Below are 14761 nucleotides of genomic sequence, written 5' to 3' on the forward strand. Positions count from 1 at the left end.
ACGGGTTTTCGACAGACTTTGGTCTGGGTTTTATTGCTGGACCTGGCAACCCTGCTCTCAATTTGGCGGTAGAATTGCAGTCCTCCTCTCGCAAGACCTTTCAATTACTAACTGTCTTTAAGTGTTTGTTGAGAGGTATGTTATACATATATTATAGACTAGACTACGACACCGCTGCTATTACAAAAACGTGAGGACTTTGTGAGGGCAAACTGAAGGTTTAGTCAGAAATGTGTATGTAGCTATAGAAGCAAATCCGTCTCTTCAGACTGAAATATTACCACCTTTGAATTTGTAGCACTGATTTTATTTGCACTGAAATTATGCATCTGAATTTTGTTGCTTTTGAATTTAAGTCTTCAGATTTCAACCTGTGAATATTTTGCTTCGTAATTATGCATCTGAATATAACTGCTCTTGAACTGAACTCGTGAATTTTCAGGAACACGCTTTCACTGTTATTATTCAAGGTTAATACATTCAGATAAAAAAATTCAAACAATATATTTCGAAGTTGCTCAAATTCAATAGGCCAAGTTCAGATGCCAAAATACGAGTTTTAAAAAAGTCAGATACACATCTGGGATACAAAGGATAAGCAATCGATTCTGTCTCCAATCGAACCGACATCCAACCACGACACTGAAGTTAGCTACTTATTCGCCAGCTTCTTATTAGGGTTTTCTAAAGGGTGCAGTAGTTGCATTCTGTCGCAGCTTGATGGCAAAATAACTTGTTTTCAGCTTTAAACAGTTATTATTAAAAGTAACATAAGACATAATCTATACAGTACATTAGTACAATATAAGAACATGAACTGTTTTAATTACTGCATTAATACAGTCATTTTGATTGGTCATGCAGTATATTACTAATATTACTATCATGGTCAATCAATACAACTGTATTAATGCTAGTAATTAAAACAGTCAGAGTTCTTATGTCCCAATCCTACATGGATTACTACAGTATGTTTATTTTAATGAGGGACTAAAGATTGTAGTGTCACACGGCAAATTTTTCTTGTGACTGTTTCACACTGCTACATGTAATAGATGCTGTAACATGATCCTTCTAGGGAACAAACTATAAAACAATCACTACATGTACATTACAAACACATACGAAACAAAGACTATACACTCCAATCAACACAATAACAGAAAAGAAACATATTATATCATGGACAGTGTTTGTTGTATTTCTGCTCATATTTTCTAGTTGGTTAGACCCCTTCCCCACAGTTCTTCATTAATTAGGACCTCCATAGGACAGTTGGAATTATTTGGGTGATGGATAATTGTCAGCACTTCAGTGACACAGACGTGGTGGAGGTGGTGTTAGTGAAACGTGGAACAATCAGGGAGAGTACTGTGAGCTCTTATGTTTGGAATTAGCATTTAGCTGAGGGGGCTTTGGACCAGTTTGGGCTACGCCACTGCGAGTGGACATTATTTTATTATTAAATGAGGTGTTTATTTTTAATAAAAACCAAGCAAGAATAAAAATATAGTACCCTTTTCTTTGGCAGGCTGTATTTTGCTGCAAAGAGCACATTAAAAAAAGGTCTCTGAATTAATCAGATAATTATAAGTTAACATGCAGCCTTTAGGCTAACACTATAAATAAGAACCCAGCAAAATTTAATCAATAATTATCAATAATTATATTTTAACAACAAAAGTTTAGCTTCCTAGTGATGGCACCCTTGAATCTGAAGCTTCAAGGCATGCAAACAAGATTCTCAAAATTTGAAATTCTTGAATTCAAATTCCTGAAAGAGTAACGGAGCATGAATCTTATTTGTCCCACAGTTTTACTGCATTAAACTAGAAAATATTTCTTTAAGTTTCTGATTAAAAAACATTCAGTTCTGAGAAACGTGTGTCAGATTACTGTAGGTTTAACAGATGATGTTGCTGTGGAAATATGAGGTGGATGATCAAACAGCAGATTTTACATAAAAATGTGTTTCATTTTGAACCATGTTTTGTCAGACTTTGTTCTCCACTAAACTGGTTTAAGATCAGAAAGGGTATTTTAGTTGTCTTACTGAACTAAAAGCAGGCCAGTGATTTGAGCTGCTGATTTACAGAGCCTTAATTTCTATGTAGTTACATTTTTAAGTTCTTTTAGAGTGGTTTGTTCATTCTGTGTGTGTTACCTGCTGATGTTTCACACTAATACGTCATGTCCTCTGTTTCTCACTCTGCTGCAGTGCTGGTTCTGCTCTTCCACCGCGGACAAACTAAAGGTGAATCATTACATGCAGCTACTGAACTCTCTCATTATCATTCACATACACAGAGTATTACAGAGTATTCTGCATATTTAAATGGCCATGTGAGGACACAGACATTTGGACTGTGTTCAGAAGGTTTATTTTCTCTTCCATGAATATTTAGTTACAAAATCTGTACCCAGAGCTGAAGTAGAGTTTTGAGGGACTGTGGCCTACAATGTGAACAAGCTTGCATTCTAAGACCAAACAACCAGCAAGTGTGTTAACACCACCCAGACTGACTGTAACACAGTTTCAGTATAAGCTCCAGCAGTGCTATTAATGTGAGAGTTCATGCAAGAACATATGAAACAAGATGAACCCTAAATTCATTTCTTTATTAAGACTACTTTAACATGATTTGTTGTGTAAATGTATTATAGCCAGCTCTGTGGTTTGTTTTCCAACAAGAGCTCATAATATTCAAGCTTCCAGCAAATAAAGGGTTTATGCAACAGTCTGAAGATGGGAAATTGCACACTTCCACTCAGTTATCACTGATCTGACTGCTGTCTGAATATAATTTGAATCTAGATATTGAGTTATTTGGGCTTTGGCTGAATTTATTTTTAAAATGTAAGAAAGCTGTGGTGATTTGGCTGCTGTTTGGTCAGAAATGTTGCAAACATCTTAACTTTGTCTTCAACTTTGAATCAAAAGCCTATTTTATTAGTTCTGCGTCAGTGGACACGCCGTGTTGAAATGGGATAAAAGAGTAGCCACTGAACAGCTTTAACTACTCTGAGGTTGGGACTGTAGCCTCAGGTTTTCAAATGGAGTTTTCCCACTTGAAAAGCAGAAAAGTTCAGATTCCCTCTTGTTTATGAAAACAACACAATACACACACACACACACACACACACACACACAAATAGGTTTTAAAATATGATGATGATTGTGTTTTTGGTGAATCATAGTTGGTGACACTACTGACCTCCACACAGCAGGTTAGGACTCAGTTCTCAGGGCTGGAAAACAACAATAAATCAGAGTAGTTGTGTAGGAGTGTGTTCACCTACTGAGTTCAGAACTGTGTGTGGTATAAGGATGACATCCTCCTCAGTGAATCTCCACAGTGGAAGGAGAACAAATCTCTGAAATTAATCTGTATCATTCAGGTGTTTATAACTTTAAAAGACACATTGGGCTGAACACACACACACACACATTAATTAGGCTGTTACACTAACTTTACCAGGTGTGTGTGATGCCTGTATTCCAGTTTATAGTATGATTTATTAATCTAGAAGTGCATTATAAATATACAAATCTATTCTTTGCCTGTATTATAGTATCATGGGATTAGTATTTTAGGAGCCTCTGTGATTGCTTCTCTGGTCTCAGCACTGCAGAAACTGCACTACGTACCTTTTGGAGGAGGGTAGAAAACCACTCCCCCTCTGATCTCTGTAAAGTGCTGTAAAAATGAACTACACTAGGGGGCGCCCCAGCAGCAAAAACCCAAATCTTACCCAGTGTTTCTCTAAGTGTTATTTATCTGATAGAGACCAGTTTGGTGGTTTATCAGGTCCAGAACATTTTATAAAGTTTTTATTCTTTGTTTTATTCTTTAAATATTTCTTTGTTTGACTCTCCCCTTCTTTAAGCACATGTCTGACTTTTTCACAGCATCATTGTTCATCTCATTACAGCTGCTTCAGGAGCAAAAATACACTGATTCACTGAAGTAAAGCTTTGTCTAACTCAATGATTCCCAAAGTGTGTGTGTGTGTGTGTGGGTGGGTGGGGGGGTGCCCTTTAGGGAGAGCACATAGGTGTTTGAAAGAGGGTGCAGCAAGGCAAGTGTATGAGAGGAGTAATGCACGTCACTTGTAATAATTCCACTGTAAATGTGATTTGAGACTTTATTTAGTTTTGTTCATTAAGGAGATGGGTGTTTGTAAACAGAAGTTGTAGTTTTGTAATATTTTGTCTTCATATAGATGCTTTAGAATCCCGAGGTCAAGACTGAACAGGTTTAGGAGCTGGTTTATTCCTCAGAGTATACGTACAGGGGTTAATGAGATATTGAAAACAGGTGCGTATAATGGATCTGCTCCTAAGGGCGACAGCTAATATTCTGGTGATGAGGACCTCTGGTGACCGGGTTGGGTATTGCACATGACACACACAAATAGGTTTTAAAATATGATGATGATTGTGTTGTTGGTGACTCATAGTTGGTGACACTACTGACCTCCACACAGCAGATTAGGACTCAGTTCTCAGGGCTGGAAAACAACAATAAATCAGAGTAGTTGTGTAGGAGTGTGTTCACCTACTGTAGGTTTAACATGTAAAATGTTGCAAATGATTTAAACCCTGTTTTCATTTAGAAATAACATAAATGGAAGACAAATGTTGGAACTGTGAACTTATATTGTTCTATAAAATTAAAAAATATACATTTAACTGATTATGTATTTTTATTGAAACTGTGCTGAACACAAGCCTGATTTCCCTTCTCCTATTCAGTCTGGAAGGTTCCATGATTTCCAAAAGGAATTAACTTTGATTTGTTTAACCACAGGAAAGTTTTCAAATTTACCTCCATTTGTTGCCTCCAAAATGCTGCAGTTTAACTGCTCTTGGGCTGAGAAGGCAGCTGCGTTTCTGGATCTTGTTTTTATATGGTTTCTGTTCTTTATGGTAGAATTTTAACTTGTATTTGTGGATGCAGTGTGTGTGGTTTTGGGGAGTGTTCCTGATTTCCTGCAGTGATTTCTGCTGCAGTATCATGTCTTCTTTTAATACAGTGCCATCTAAGGGCTCAAAGATCATGGCCATTCCATATTAGTTTTCAGACTCAAGACACTCGTACTCAAGATACTTATGTACTGAAGATGATGATATCACCAAGTTCTTTACTGTTTTATTCTGAGAAACTTTATTCTGGAATTATGTCACTATTTGTCTGTGCAGTCTTTTACAGAGTGATGAACCTCTCTCCATTCTTACATCTGAAAGATTCAGCTGATAAATATAATCAGTTGGAAAATGTTGTTTTAGCTGTAACTGCTGGTGTGAAACATGTTTCTGCTGTGGATGAATGGAGGGAAAAGAAATAGGAGAAATGAGAAATTAAGTGGTGAAATAAATGAAAAGAAGACTCCCACAGCAGTTACAACATGTACATTTTCTATGAGAGGAGTGTGAATTGTGGCTGTATTTGAACCTAATCCTAACACTGACAGTGCAGAAAAATCAGAAATCAAATGTCAGGGTTTTTTAGGGAGAGCTTTTGAAGTGCAGACTGACTGAACAGAAACAGAACACAGAAACATTCAGAGTCATAGAAACTTTCATGCTTTTAGGACGATAGAGCAACATTATAATTACATTATTAGTAATTAGTCATGTTTATTACTAATTATTACAAATTACTAATAGCCGCGGTGACTGTTTGCAGTTGTATGCAGCAGTTTGGAGACCCTCTGCTAAACCCACTAAAGAAATACAACTTACATTTTAGTGCACATTTTCCACATTTATGGACATCTGTTTTTTAATGTTTGTGTTTATATTTTGGCAGACACTAGGATGATATTGAGACACAGCCGTGCTGTAACAAGCAAAGTTTTACTAAGTGCCTTAAAAGAACAAAAAAGTGCAAAATGGCACAAGTGAACAGGCTGTGTTTGGCCTAGACTTGGTCTGTAGCCAGATTCAGGGGCATCACAACCACCACACTTCATTCTGACAGTGAGCCCCCAAACAACAACACGTCTCACTACACACCACGCCCAAACACACAGAAACATAAGAGAAAACCCTCCCTGATATGAACAACCACCAACTGCAACATAAACCCCAAAATTAGCCCTAAATCTACAAACCAGTGGAGGTCGCAGTGCATGCTGGGAACTCTCCTGTGAGACCCCAAGCCAGTGCTGCTATAATATATAGTTTAAATCCTTCTGCTTTGTTAAATAAATAAAAATAATAAATAGTAACGGTGTGATAAAATGTGCTAAGAAATATGATGCAGGGCAAAAAGCAGCTGACGATATACATTACAAAGGTACTTGTGATCTTTGAACAGAGAAACTGTCATCCTTTGAAACTGACTCCTTTAAAACGGAACATTCTGTTAAAACATTTTTATTAATAATGAATTAAATGTATCTCAGACAAAACCAGAGTAAAATCATCACTTGATTAGTACAGGCTTGGGGTTGTGGTTTTGAGCCCCACCTCAGGTCACTGTCTGTGAGGAGTTTGGTGTGTTCTCCCTGTGTCTGTGTGGGCTTCCTCCAGGTGCTCAGCTTTCCTCCCACAGTCCAGAAACACATGTTGTTAAATGGAGTGGTTGTGCAGGAGTGTCCATAGGTGTGAGTGTGTGTTGCCCTGTGATGGATTGGGTGCAAGGTGGGAACACACCCTGGACAGTTTAGGATTGTGGTTACAAACAATGAATGAACAAATGAATCAATTAATGAATTAATTATTTAATAATACATGATTCAGTTTGTGTCTTTTGTGAAATAAGTAAAATTATGTAATTAATTATAATTATTAAAATGGTTGTATACTGGAGGAGAAAAATCAGCTGTTTTGTTAAAAACATGGAACACAGTACAGAGAAAAACTAAATATTGCATGTTGCTATATTTATGTTAAAACAAACACATGTACAATGTTTTACATCGAACAAATAACTAGTTACTTTCCACTAAAATATAAAGAAATGCAGTCCATGAAGAGGAAATGATATAATGTTTAACAATGTCATTTGATCAAAGGCCAAAATTGGAAGAAACTGTACATTGTAATTCATCATTTCATATCAACAGAATATAAACCCAAACTGAAAGTGCAGCCTCAGGACCCAGTCTTTACTGGAGACACAGTTACTCTGAGCTGTGAGCCGCCAGATTACACTGGATGGGTGTTTTACTGGTGGAAAAACTCTCAGAATTTACAACCTCCTATGATTCCTGAAGATAGACGCATCAACAGAGTCAGTGTAACAGTGTCTACTCCAGGAGTAACAGAGTTCCAGTGTGTAGTGCAATGGCCAGGTGACAGTCCTTATTACTTCAGTGACACCGTCAAGATTAAAGTCAGAAGTATGTATTGACTGCTACTGATTTTTTTTTACTAAAAACCTGAGTTCAGAACTGTGTGTGGTATAAGGACGACAATAAAGGACAAAAAGGACGATAAATAGTTCATTGTTTGACTCTCCCCTTCTTTAAGCACACACTTTTTCACAGCATCACAGTTCATCTCATTACAGCTGCTTCAGGAGCAAAACATACACTGATTCACTGAAGTAAAACTTAGTTTAACTCAGTGATTCCCAAAGTGTGTGTTGGGGGGGGGGTGCCCTTTAGGGAGAGCACAGAGGTGTTTGAAAGGGGGTGCAACAAGGCAAGTGTATGAGAGGAGTAATGCACGTCACTTGTAATAATTCCACTGTAAATGTGATTTGAGACTTTATTTAGTTTTGTTCATTAAGGAGATGTAGGTTTTTTAAGGGAAAAATATGTTGTTTCAAAATTTCATTGCGTCAACAAATCCCAAAATGATTTTGGACAAGGCCATTTTTTACCACTGTGTGGCATCCCCCTTCTTACAACACTCAACAGACGTCTGGGGACAGAGGAGACCAGTTTCTCAAGTTTAGAAATAGGAATGCTCTCCCATTCATGTCTAATACAGGCCTCTAACTGTTCAATCGTCTTGGGCCTTCTTTGTCGCACCTTCCTCATTATGATGCTCCAAATGTTCTCTATAGGTGAAAGATCTGGACTGCAGGCTGGCCATTTCAGTACCCGGATCCTTCTCCTACGTAGCCATGATGTTGTGATTGCTGCAGAATGTGGTCTGGCATTATCTTGTTGAAAAATGCAGGGTCTTCCCTGAAAGAGATGACGTCTAGATGGGAGCATATGTTGTTCTAGAACCTGAACATAGTTCTCTGCATTAATGGTGCCTTTCCAGACATGCAAGCTGCCCATGCCACAAGCACTCATGCAACCCCATACCATCAGTGATGCAGGCTTCTGAACGGAGCGTTGATAACAACTTGGGTTATCCTTGTCCTCTCTGGTCCGGATGACATGGCGTCCCAGTGTTCCATAAAGAACTTCAAATCGTGACTCATCTGACCACAGAACAGTCTTCCATTTTGCCACACTCCATTTAAAAGACCCCTGGCCCAGTGCAAACGTCTGTGCTTGTGGAGCTTGCTTAGAAAAGGCTTCCTCTTTGCACTGTAGAGTTTCAGCTGGCAACGGCGGATGGCACGGTGGATTGTGTTCACTGACAATGCTTTCTGGAAGTATTCCTGAGCCCATTCTGTTATTTCCTTGACAGTGGCATTCCTGTTTCAGGTGCAGTGACGTTTAAGGGCCCGGAGATCATGAGCATCCAGTAGAGTTTTACGGCTTTGACCCTTACGCACAGCAATTGTTCCAGATTCTCTGAATCTTTTGTTGATGTTATGCACGGTTGATGATGACACCATTCTGGTATTGCTACACTATCTTTCTGCGAAACAATGGTGGAATTGGTGATCCTCTTACCATCTTAGCTTCAGAAAGACACTGACACTCTGAGAAGCTCTATTTATACCCAATCATGTTGTCAATTGACCTAATTAGTGTTAATTGGTCTTCCAGCTGTTCATTATATGCTCCTTTTTCTAGCCACTTATTGCTACTTGTCCCAACTTTTTTGGGATTTGTTGACACTGTGAAATTTTGAATCAACACATTTTTCCTTTAAAATGTTACATTTACTCAGATTAAATTTTTGATCTGTCATCTATGTTCTATTACGAATAAAATATTGACATTTGCCATCTCCACATCATTGCATTCAGTCTGCTCTGCACAAGGAGGATACGAGTATGTGAGCCACACCTGAAGTTTGCTAAAGAGCACATTGATGCACAAATTATGGGAGAGATGATACTAAGATTGAACTATTTGGAAAGAACACACAGCGCTACATCTGGTGTAAAAAAGGCAGTGCATATCACCATGAAAATATCATCCCAACCATAAAGTATGGTGGAGGGAACATCATGATTTGGACCTGCTTTGCTGCATCAGGTCCTGGCCAGCTTACATTCATTGAGGGGAAAATGCATTCCAAAATGTATTCTACAGGATAATGTGAAAGTGTCTGTACGTCAACTGAAACTGTAGAATTTGGGTGATGCAACAGCTTAGGGTTTTCTTTTAATATACAAAATATATTATATCTATTTAATTATATCTATTTAATATATATAACATCATTATTAATATATATATATATATATATATATATATATATATATATATATATATATATATATATATATATATATCTTCAAAATGTTATCTTTACAGGAGAATGAAAAAATGTATCTTCACATTTTGAAGTGTTTGACAGTTGTTTAGTTTGTTTGTGAAGGATTTTTTTCACAGAACAAAGGGCTGTTGATTTTTCCAGATTCATTTAAAAATTATAGTTAAGAAATGGAGATCAAATGTTTTGTTCTGTTCTGATAAACATTTCAGAATTATTTGTGATGTTTGAACAGAGAGACCAAAGCCTACAGTGAAGGTCCAACCAGCTCAGAGTGTGTTCATCGGAGAGAGAGTCACTCTGACATGTGACACACAAAGTGGATATTACTGGGATTATGAGTGGAAAAACGGCAGTGTCCAGCTTCATGAAGAATATAAAAAAGAATATGAAATCTCTAAAGTTGAACAGTCTCACACAGGTGTTTATACCTGTGAAGGAAAAGGATCTTCAGACCGAATATACACACACACCAGCGCCCCTTTAACACTGACTGTATCAGGTGAGTGTGACTCCACTGTTACATTTCTATTCTAAGAGATATTAGTTTATAAATGTATTATAAATATTTAAATCCATTATTTTCTTCTGTTATAGCTTCAGGAGATTAGTTTTTTTCAGGAGATTATTGAGCTTTGATGATTATTCCACTCCTCCAAAGTTCAGTTTTACATGTTGTTTCCATTCTCTGCTTCTCAAAGATCCAAATAAATCCAAACACATTCAGTGATGTTGAGGTCTGGACTCTGGGGTGGATTGATTATTGACATTTACACATCCTTTCAGACCCATAGCTCACAGCAGGAGAATGGATGTTTTCAGGAGTGTAGATGAAAGCTTTAAGTGTTGTTTGTCTGAAAGAGACAGTGTTGATATTTTATCAGGTGCAACCTATTTTCAAAAGTTTAGTTTATATTATTAAATTATTTAATTGTTTGACTTTCCCCTTCTTCATGCACATAGCTGATTTTTCACAGCACCACAGCTCGTCTCATTACAGCTGCTTCATGAACAAAAAATACACTGATCCACTGAAGTAAAGCTTAGTCTGAGTTTATTCACCGCCACAAAGTGGAAGATACAAATAAGAGGAAATGTTCAGGTTGTTGGAGAGTGAAAATATCTCGTCCACAAACTGGAACAGTAGCATTTAATAAATTAAGAAATAAACATGGAATCAAAAACAAGCATGTATTCATTTTTTTAAATGTAAATGGTGCAAATAATGTGCTAATTTCCCAGTGATGGGTGTGTGTTTATGTCACCTCTTGGCACTTTCTTGTTTGTTTTCCCCTTCCATGTGGCTCTGTCTGTTTGTTGTTATTCCTTTCTCCGCCCTCGTTCCACTCTAGCCCCGCCTTTGTTCCGCCTCCTCGTCTTTACCCTTGTTATCTGTGTCAGGTGTTTCTTGTTAAGTTCGTGTATTTAAGTCCTCTTCCCTCACTACCTGGTATCGGTCATTGTCGTTTGTCATTGTTATTGTATTGTTTATTTCTCTAGCTCGTTTCTCGTTTCTCGCTCGGTCTCTTGCCTGTTTCATGCCCCAGTCCTATAGTGTTGTTTCGTGCTCTTTTTCTATGTTTCTAAGTAATGTTATTTCGTGTTTCTCGTTAAGTTCGTTTGTTGTGTAATCTCTATAATAAATCTCTGTGTTGTAGCGAGTGTGTCCGCCTCCGTAAGTCCACTCATCACGCCCCCGTGACAGTTTATCAGGTAAATAACCCTGTAATGAAGGATCTACAGAGTGAACTGGATCCATTTGCAGGTTTTATTCACAAATACAACAGAGAGAAACAACCTTAGAATCAAAGTCCAGATCAATGTTAGAGGAGGACAGTTTCCAGAGACAGATCAAAAACCAGTGTCAGGGGCAGAGCACAGAGTCCAAAAAAGACAAAAATACAAGGTAAACAAGTACAAGTCGGGATCCACAAATCAGTTTGAAGGGGTTCTAAAGGTAAGTGGGAGACAGGTTTGGGGGAATTTAAGCAACACTATGTAGTAATTTCTGTTTACATTGAACGCCTGAAAATCATTTTGAGGCTCCACTTGCCTGAGAATAGAGCCTTTGTCATTGCTACTCCAGTCTTAGCACTGCTGAAACTGCATTTTGGAACTCCTGTTATGTTTTCAGACGTATAACACAGTCTAACTTTGCTTATCTGTCTACACTCTTAGTAAATGACTGCAATAAATAGAATGTTCAAAAGACTAAAGGCAGCAAAGTGTGTTTCTGAGACTCAGAGAGCAGTGTGTAAAAAAAGAGAGATTTCCAATAAATTTATTTCACGACAGTAAAACCTCAGCCTACGCTGACATCAAGCCGTAATGGATCTGTACTGAGAGGAAACCCAGTGACTCTATACTGTACACTGGGTCAGTCTGCTGGATGGACCTTCTACTGGTCCAGAGACACACTGAGACCTGAGATCAACACCAGCTCCTCCATCTACACCATCAGCTCAGTTAGTGACTCTAATGGAGGTCAGTACAGGTGCAGAGCTGGCAGAGGAAACCCAGTCTACTACACACACTACAGTGATGCACTCTGGGTAAACGTCACTGGTGAGTAAGAGACTTTCACTAAGTGATGATATTTATTGCTATTAGGACTGAACATGTAATGATTTATATTTACATCACTACACACACAAATAGTCAACATTATTCAGAATTCATAACACATCTTCCTTCCACAGCGTCACATATTTATCTGTGAGTTTTATCAGGGGGTGGGGTGGTGTATGTTTGTGAAATGCAATATTAGAAGATATTTTAGAAACGAACAGAGACAATGTTTTACAGGAAATAATATCATCTTCTAATTGATATGATTTGATGAATTTTGCTTTTAATAAAACTAACAAGGAAGTAAGATTAAAAGTGTCATGTGCATAATCACTACTCAGAATGGTTCTGGAGGCAGCACTGACTTTGAGGCAAATGACTTTGGAAGAAATAAATGTGCAAAATGATTATCTTTTTCCCCCCTGTAGATTTTTTGCAGAATGTTATAATGCTCTGCTTCCTCAGAGGCAGCAGTCGTGGATTTCCACTTTGTCTTAGCCTCTACCTCAGAGGAAGCAGAGCATTATTGTATAACATTCTGTAGCTCCTTCACAGACAGCAGAGTCATAACTCCAATGTGCAGGAAACTACTTCTACAGAATCTGCCTCAGAGGCAGCAGAGCATTATAACATTGCTCAGCTTCCTCAGAGGCAGTTACATTATCCTCCATTCAAGCAAAACATAATAGAGATTTCTGCAGCACTTCCAACAAATTACAAAACAGAACTATGTAAAGTAACAGAAGCGAAAAGTATATTGCACATTTCTTTCTTCTAATGTCATTTCTGACAGAGCACACACTGGGTCTAGGCAGAGCTTTACCGGTTTACTGCATGTGTTTGGAAATCTCCACCCAATGTGTGCCATCAAATCAGGTTCATCCCCCTCCTTTTGGCTGGTAACACTTTGGCCTCAAAGGCAGCACTGCCTCCAGAACAATTCTGAATTTTGCACATGAGAGAATAAATATAGCTTCATACTGACTTTAAAAATGAATGAACCAGCTCTAATTTTATTCATTTAACTGTAATGTGTAAATAATTTCAATAAACGTAGTTGTGTTTTCTTAAACATTAATCAGCATAAGGGTCCAGTTTTATAAATAACATAAACCCAAACAGCTCTGCTTTCCGTCATAAAGAAAACATTTGTTTTTCTTACAAACTGAAAAGAAAGATTACTAATAATAATTAAATAAATAACCCGACAGTTTCAGTGTTCAATATAAAGGTGGAAAATAGGGTTCTTTGTATGAAGCCAGTTTTGATTCACTACAAACCACTCACTGGAAGTTTAAACAACATTTAAATTAAAGGTAATGCACCAGTTTAAGGCTATTTTCTAGATTTGATCATTTAACTAAAACCATTTGGGGTGAATTAATTCAGGAAAATCTTAAACTGATGTTATGAAGCTTTTAATGTTCATACTTTCTATTTAAATATTTTAACTCTTAACATTTATTAGTGAACATTTCAGTTCTGATCATTTAATATATCAATTCATAGAACTAATAATAATAAGGTAAATTCATAATATATTCTCACTTTTTTACAGACAATCCTACAGCTGTGGTGTCCAGTATAAAGCCTGATGTTCATGTGTTTAAAGGAGAGAATGTCACTCTGAGATGTGACATAGAGGCAGGAGAAGACACTGAGTGGAATTACATCTGGTTTAAAGATAATAATGAACTAAAGCAGTTCAGTAGATCACAGGAGATTACAGTCCGCTCTGTTACAGAGTCTAACAGCGGTAAATACACCTGCAGAGGGGAGAGGAAAAGTGACTCTCAGAAGTCAGAGATCAGTGCTGCTGTTACACTGACTGTGTCTGGTGAGTCTGTGGGTTTGAGGTGTATTTTCTTGTTAATTATACTGTATGTAATAATCTTCTCCCTCTGTATAAACGTGTTTGTGTCTGTTCTATTCTCCATGTCGTCTGTGTCAGGTGAAGCCCAGGCAGTATTGAGTGTGTCTCCACAGAGCTGGCTGACTGAAGGAGACTCAGTGACTCTAAGCTGTGAGGTTAATATCTCCTCTAAAAGCTGGACGTTCAGCTGGTACAGAGCTGTTCCCTACAGACAAGGTTTAACCCAGATTACAGATGTTCGTGATAAAGTGGTGTATTCTGTAGAGCTCCAGTCAGACAGCAGAAGAGGAGCTGGAGGCTCCTACACTCTCAGTCCTGCTGCTCTGTGTCACACAGGAGTTTATGTGTGTGGAGCAGAGAGAGGAGAACCAGCCTTTCACACACAGTACAGCAGTCCACAGCCGCTATGGATCACTGGTGAGGAACTAAAGCCAGTGAAGAATATACAGTCAGAACAGTCTCACTACACTTCTGTTGATTTTTACAGTGAAAATGAGTTCATATCCTCCACAGGAAACAGACTTTAATACTTCTGTGTATTTTCAGGTAACTCTCCTCCAGTGTCTCTGATCATCAGTCCCAGCAGAACTCAACACTTCAGCACTGACTCTCTCTCACTGAGCTGTGAGGGACACAGAGACTCTGCTGGATGGAGAGTGAGACGATACACACACAGTGAGAAGGTGTCCAACTGTTCTTGTTATTTACATGTTATTTAACTCTAACTCTACAGTAAA

At 37.9% G+C, this 14761-nt stretch overlaps 1 protein-coding gene across 1 annotated transcript in view; it reads left to right on the forward strand.

Annotated features, from left to right (window-relative positions):
- The first annotated feature begins 4328 nt into the window (after positions 1 to 4328).
- The window catches only part of LOC136666293 (carcinoembryonic antigen-related cell adhesion molecule 5-like), a 138130-nt gene continuing 127697 nt past the window's right edge, over positions 4329 to 14761 (forward strand). Inside the window, exons 1-4 of the mRNA XM_066644391.1 lie at positions 4329 to 4393; positions 11242 to 11296; positions 11965 to 12148; positions 13710 to 13988. Coding sequence (XP_066500488.1) covers positions 4329 to 4393; positions 11242 to 11296; positions 11965 to 12148; positions 13710 to 13988 — 583 coding nt within the window. The remainder of the gene's footprint in view (positions 4394 to 11241; positions 11297 to 11964; positions 12149 to 13709; positions 13989 to 14761) is intronic.

This window comes from Hoplias malabaricus, chromosome 14 (assembly GCF_029633855.1).
Source record: "Hoplias malabaricus isolate fHopMal1 chromosome 14, fHopMal1.hap1, whole genome shotgun sequence".
Classification (NCBI taxonomy): Eukaryota; Metazoa; Chordata; class Actinopteri; order Characiformes; family Erythrinidae; genus Hoplias; species Hoplias malabaricus.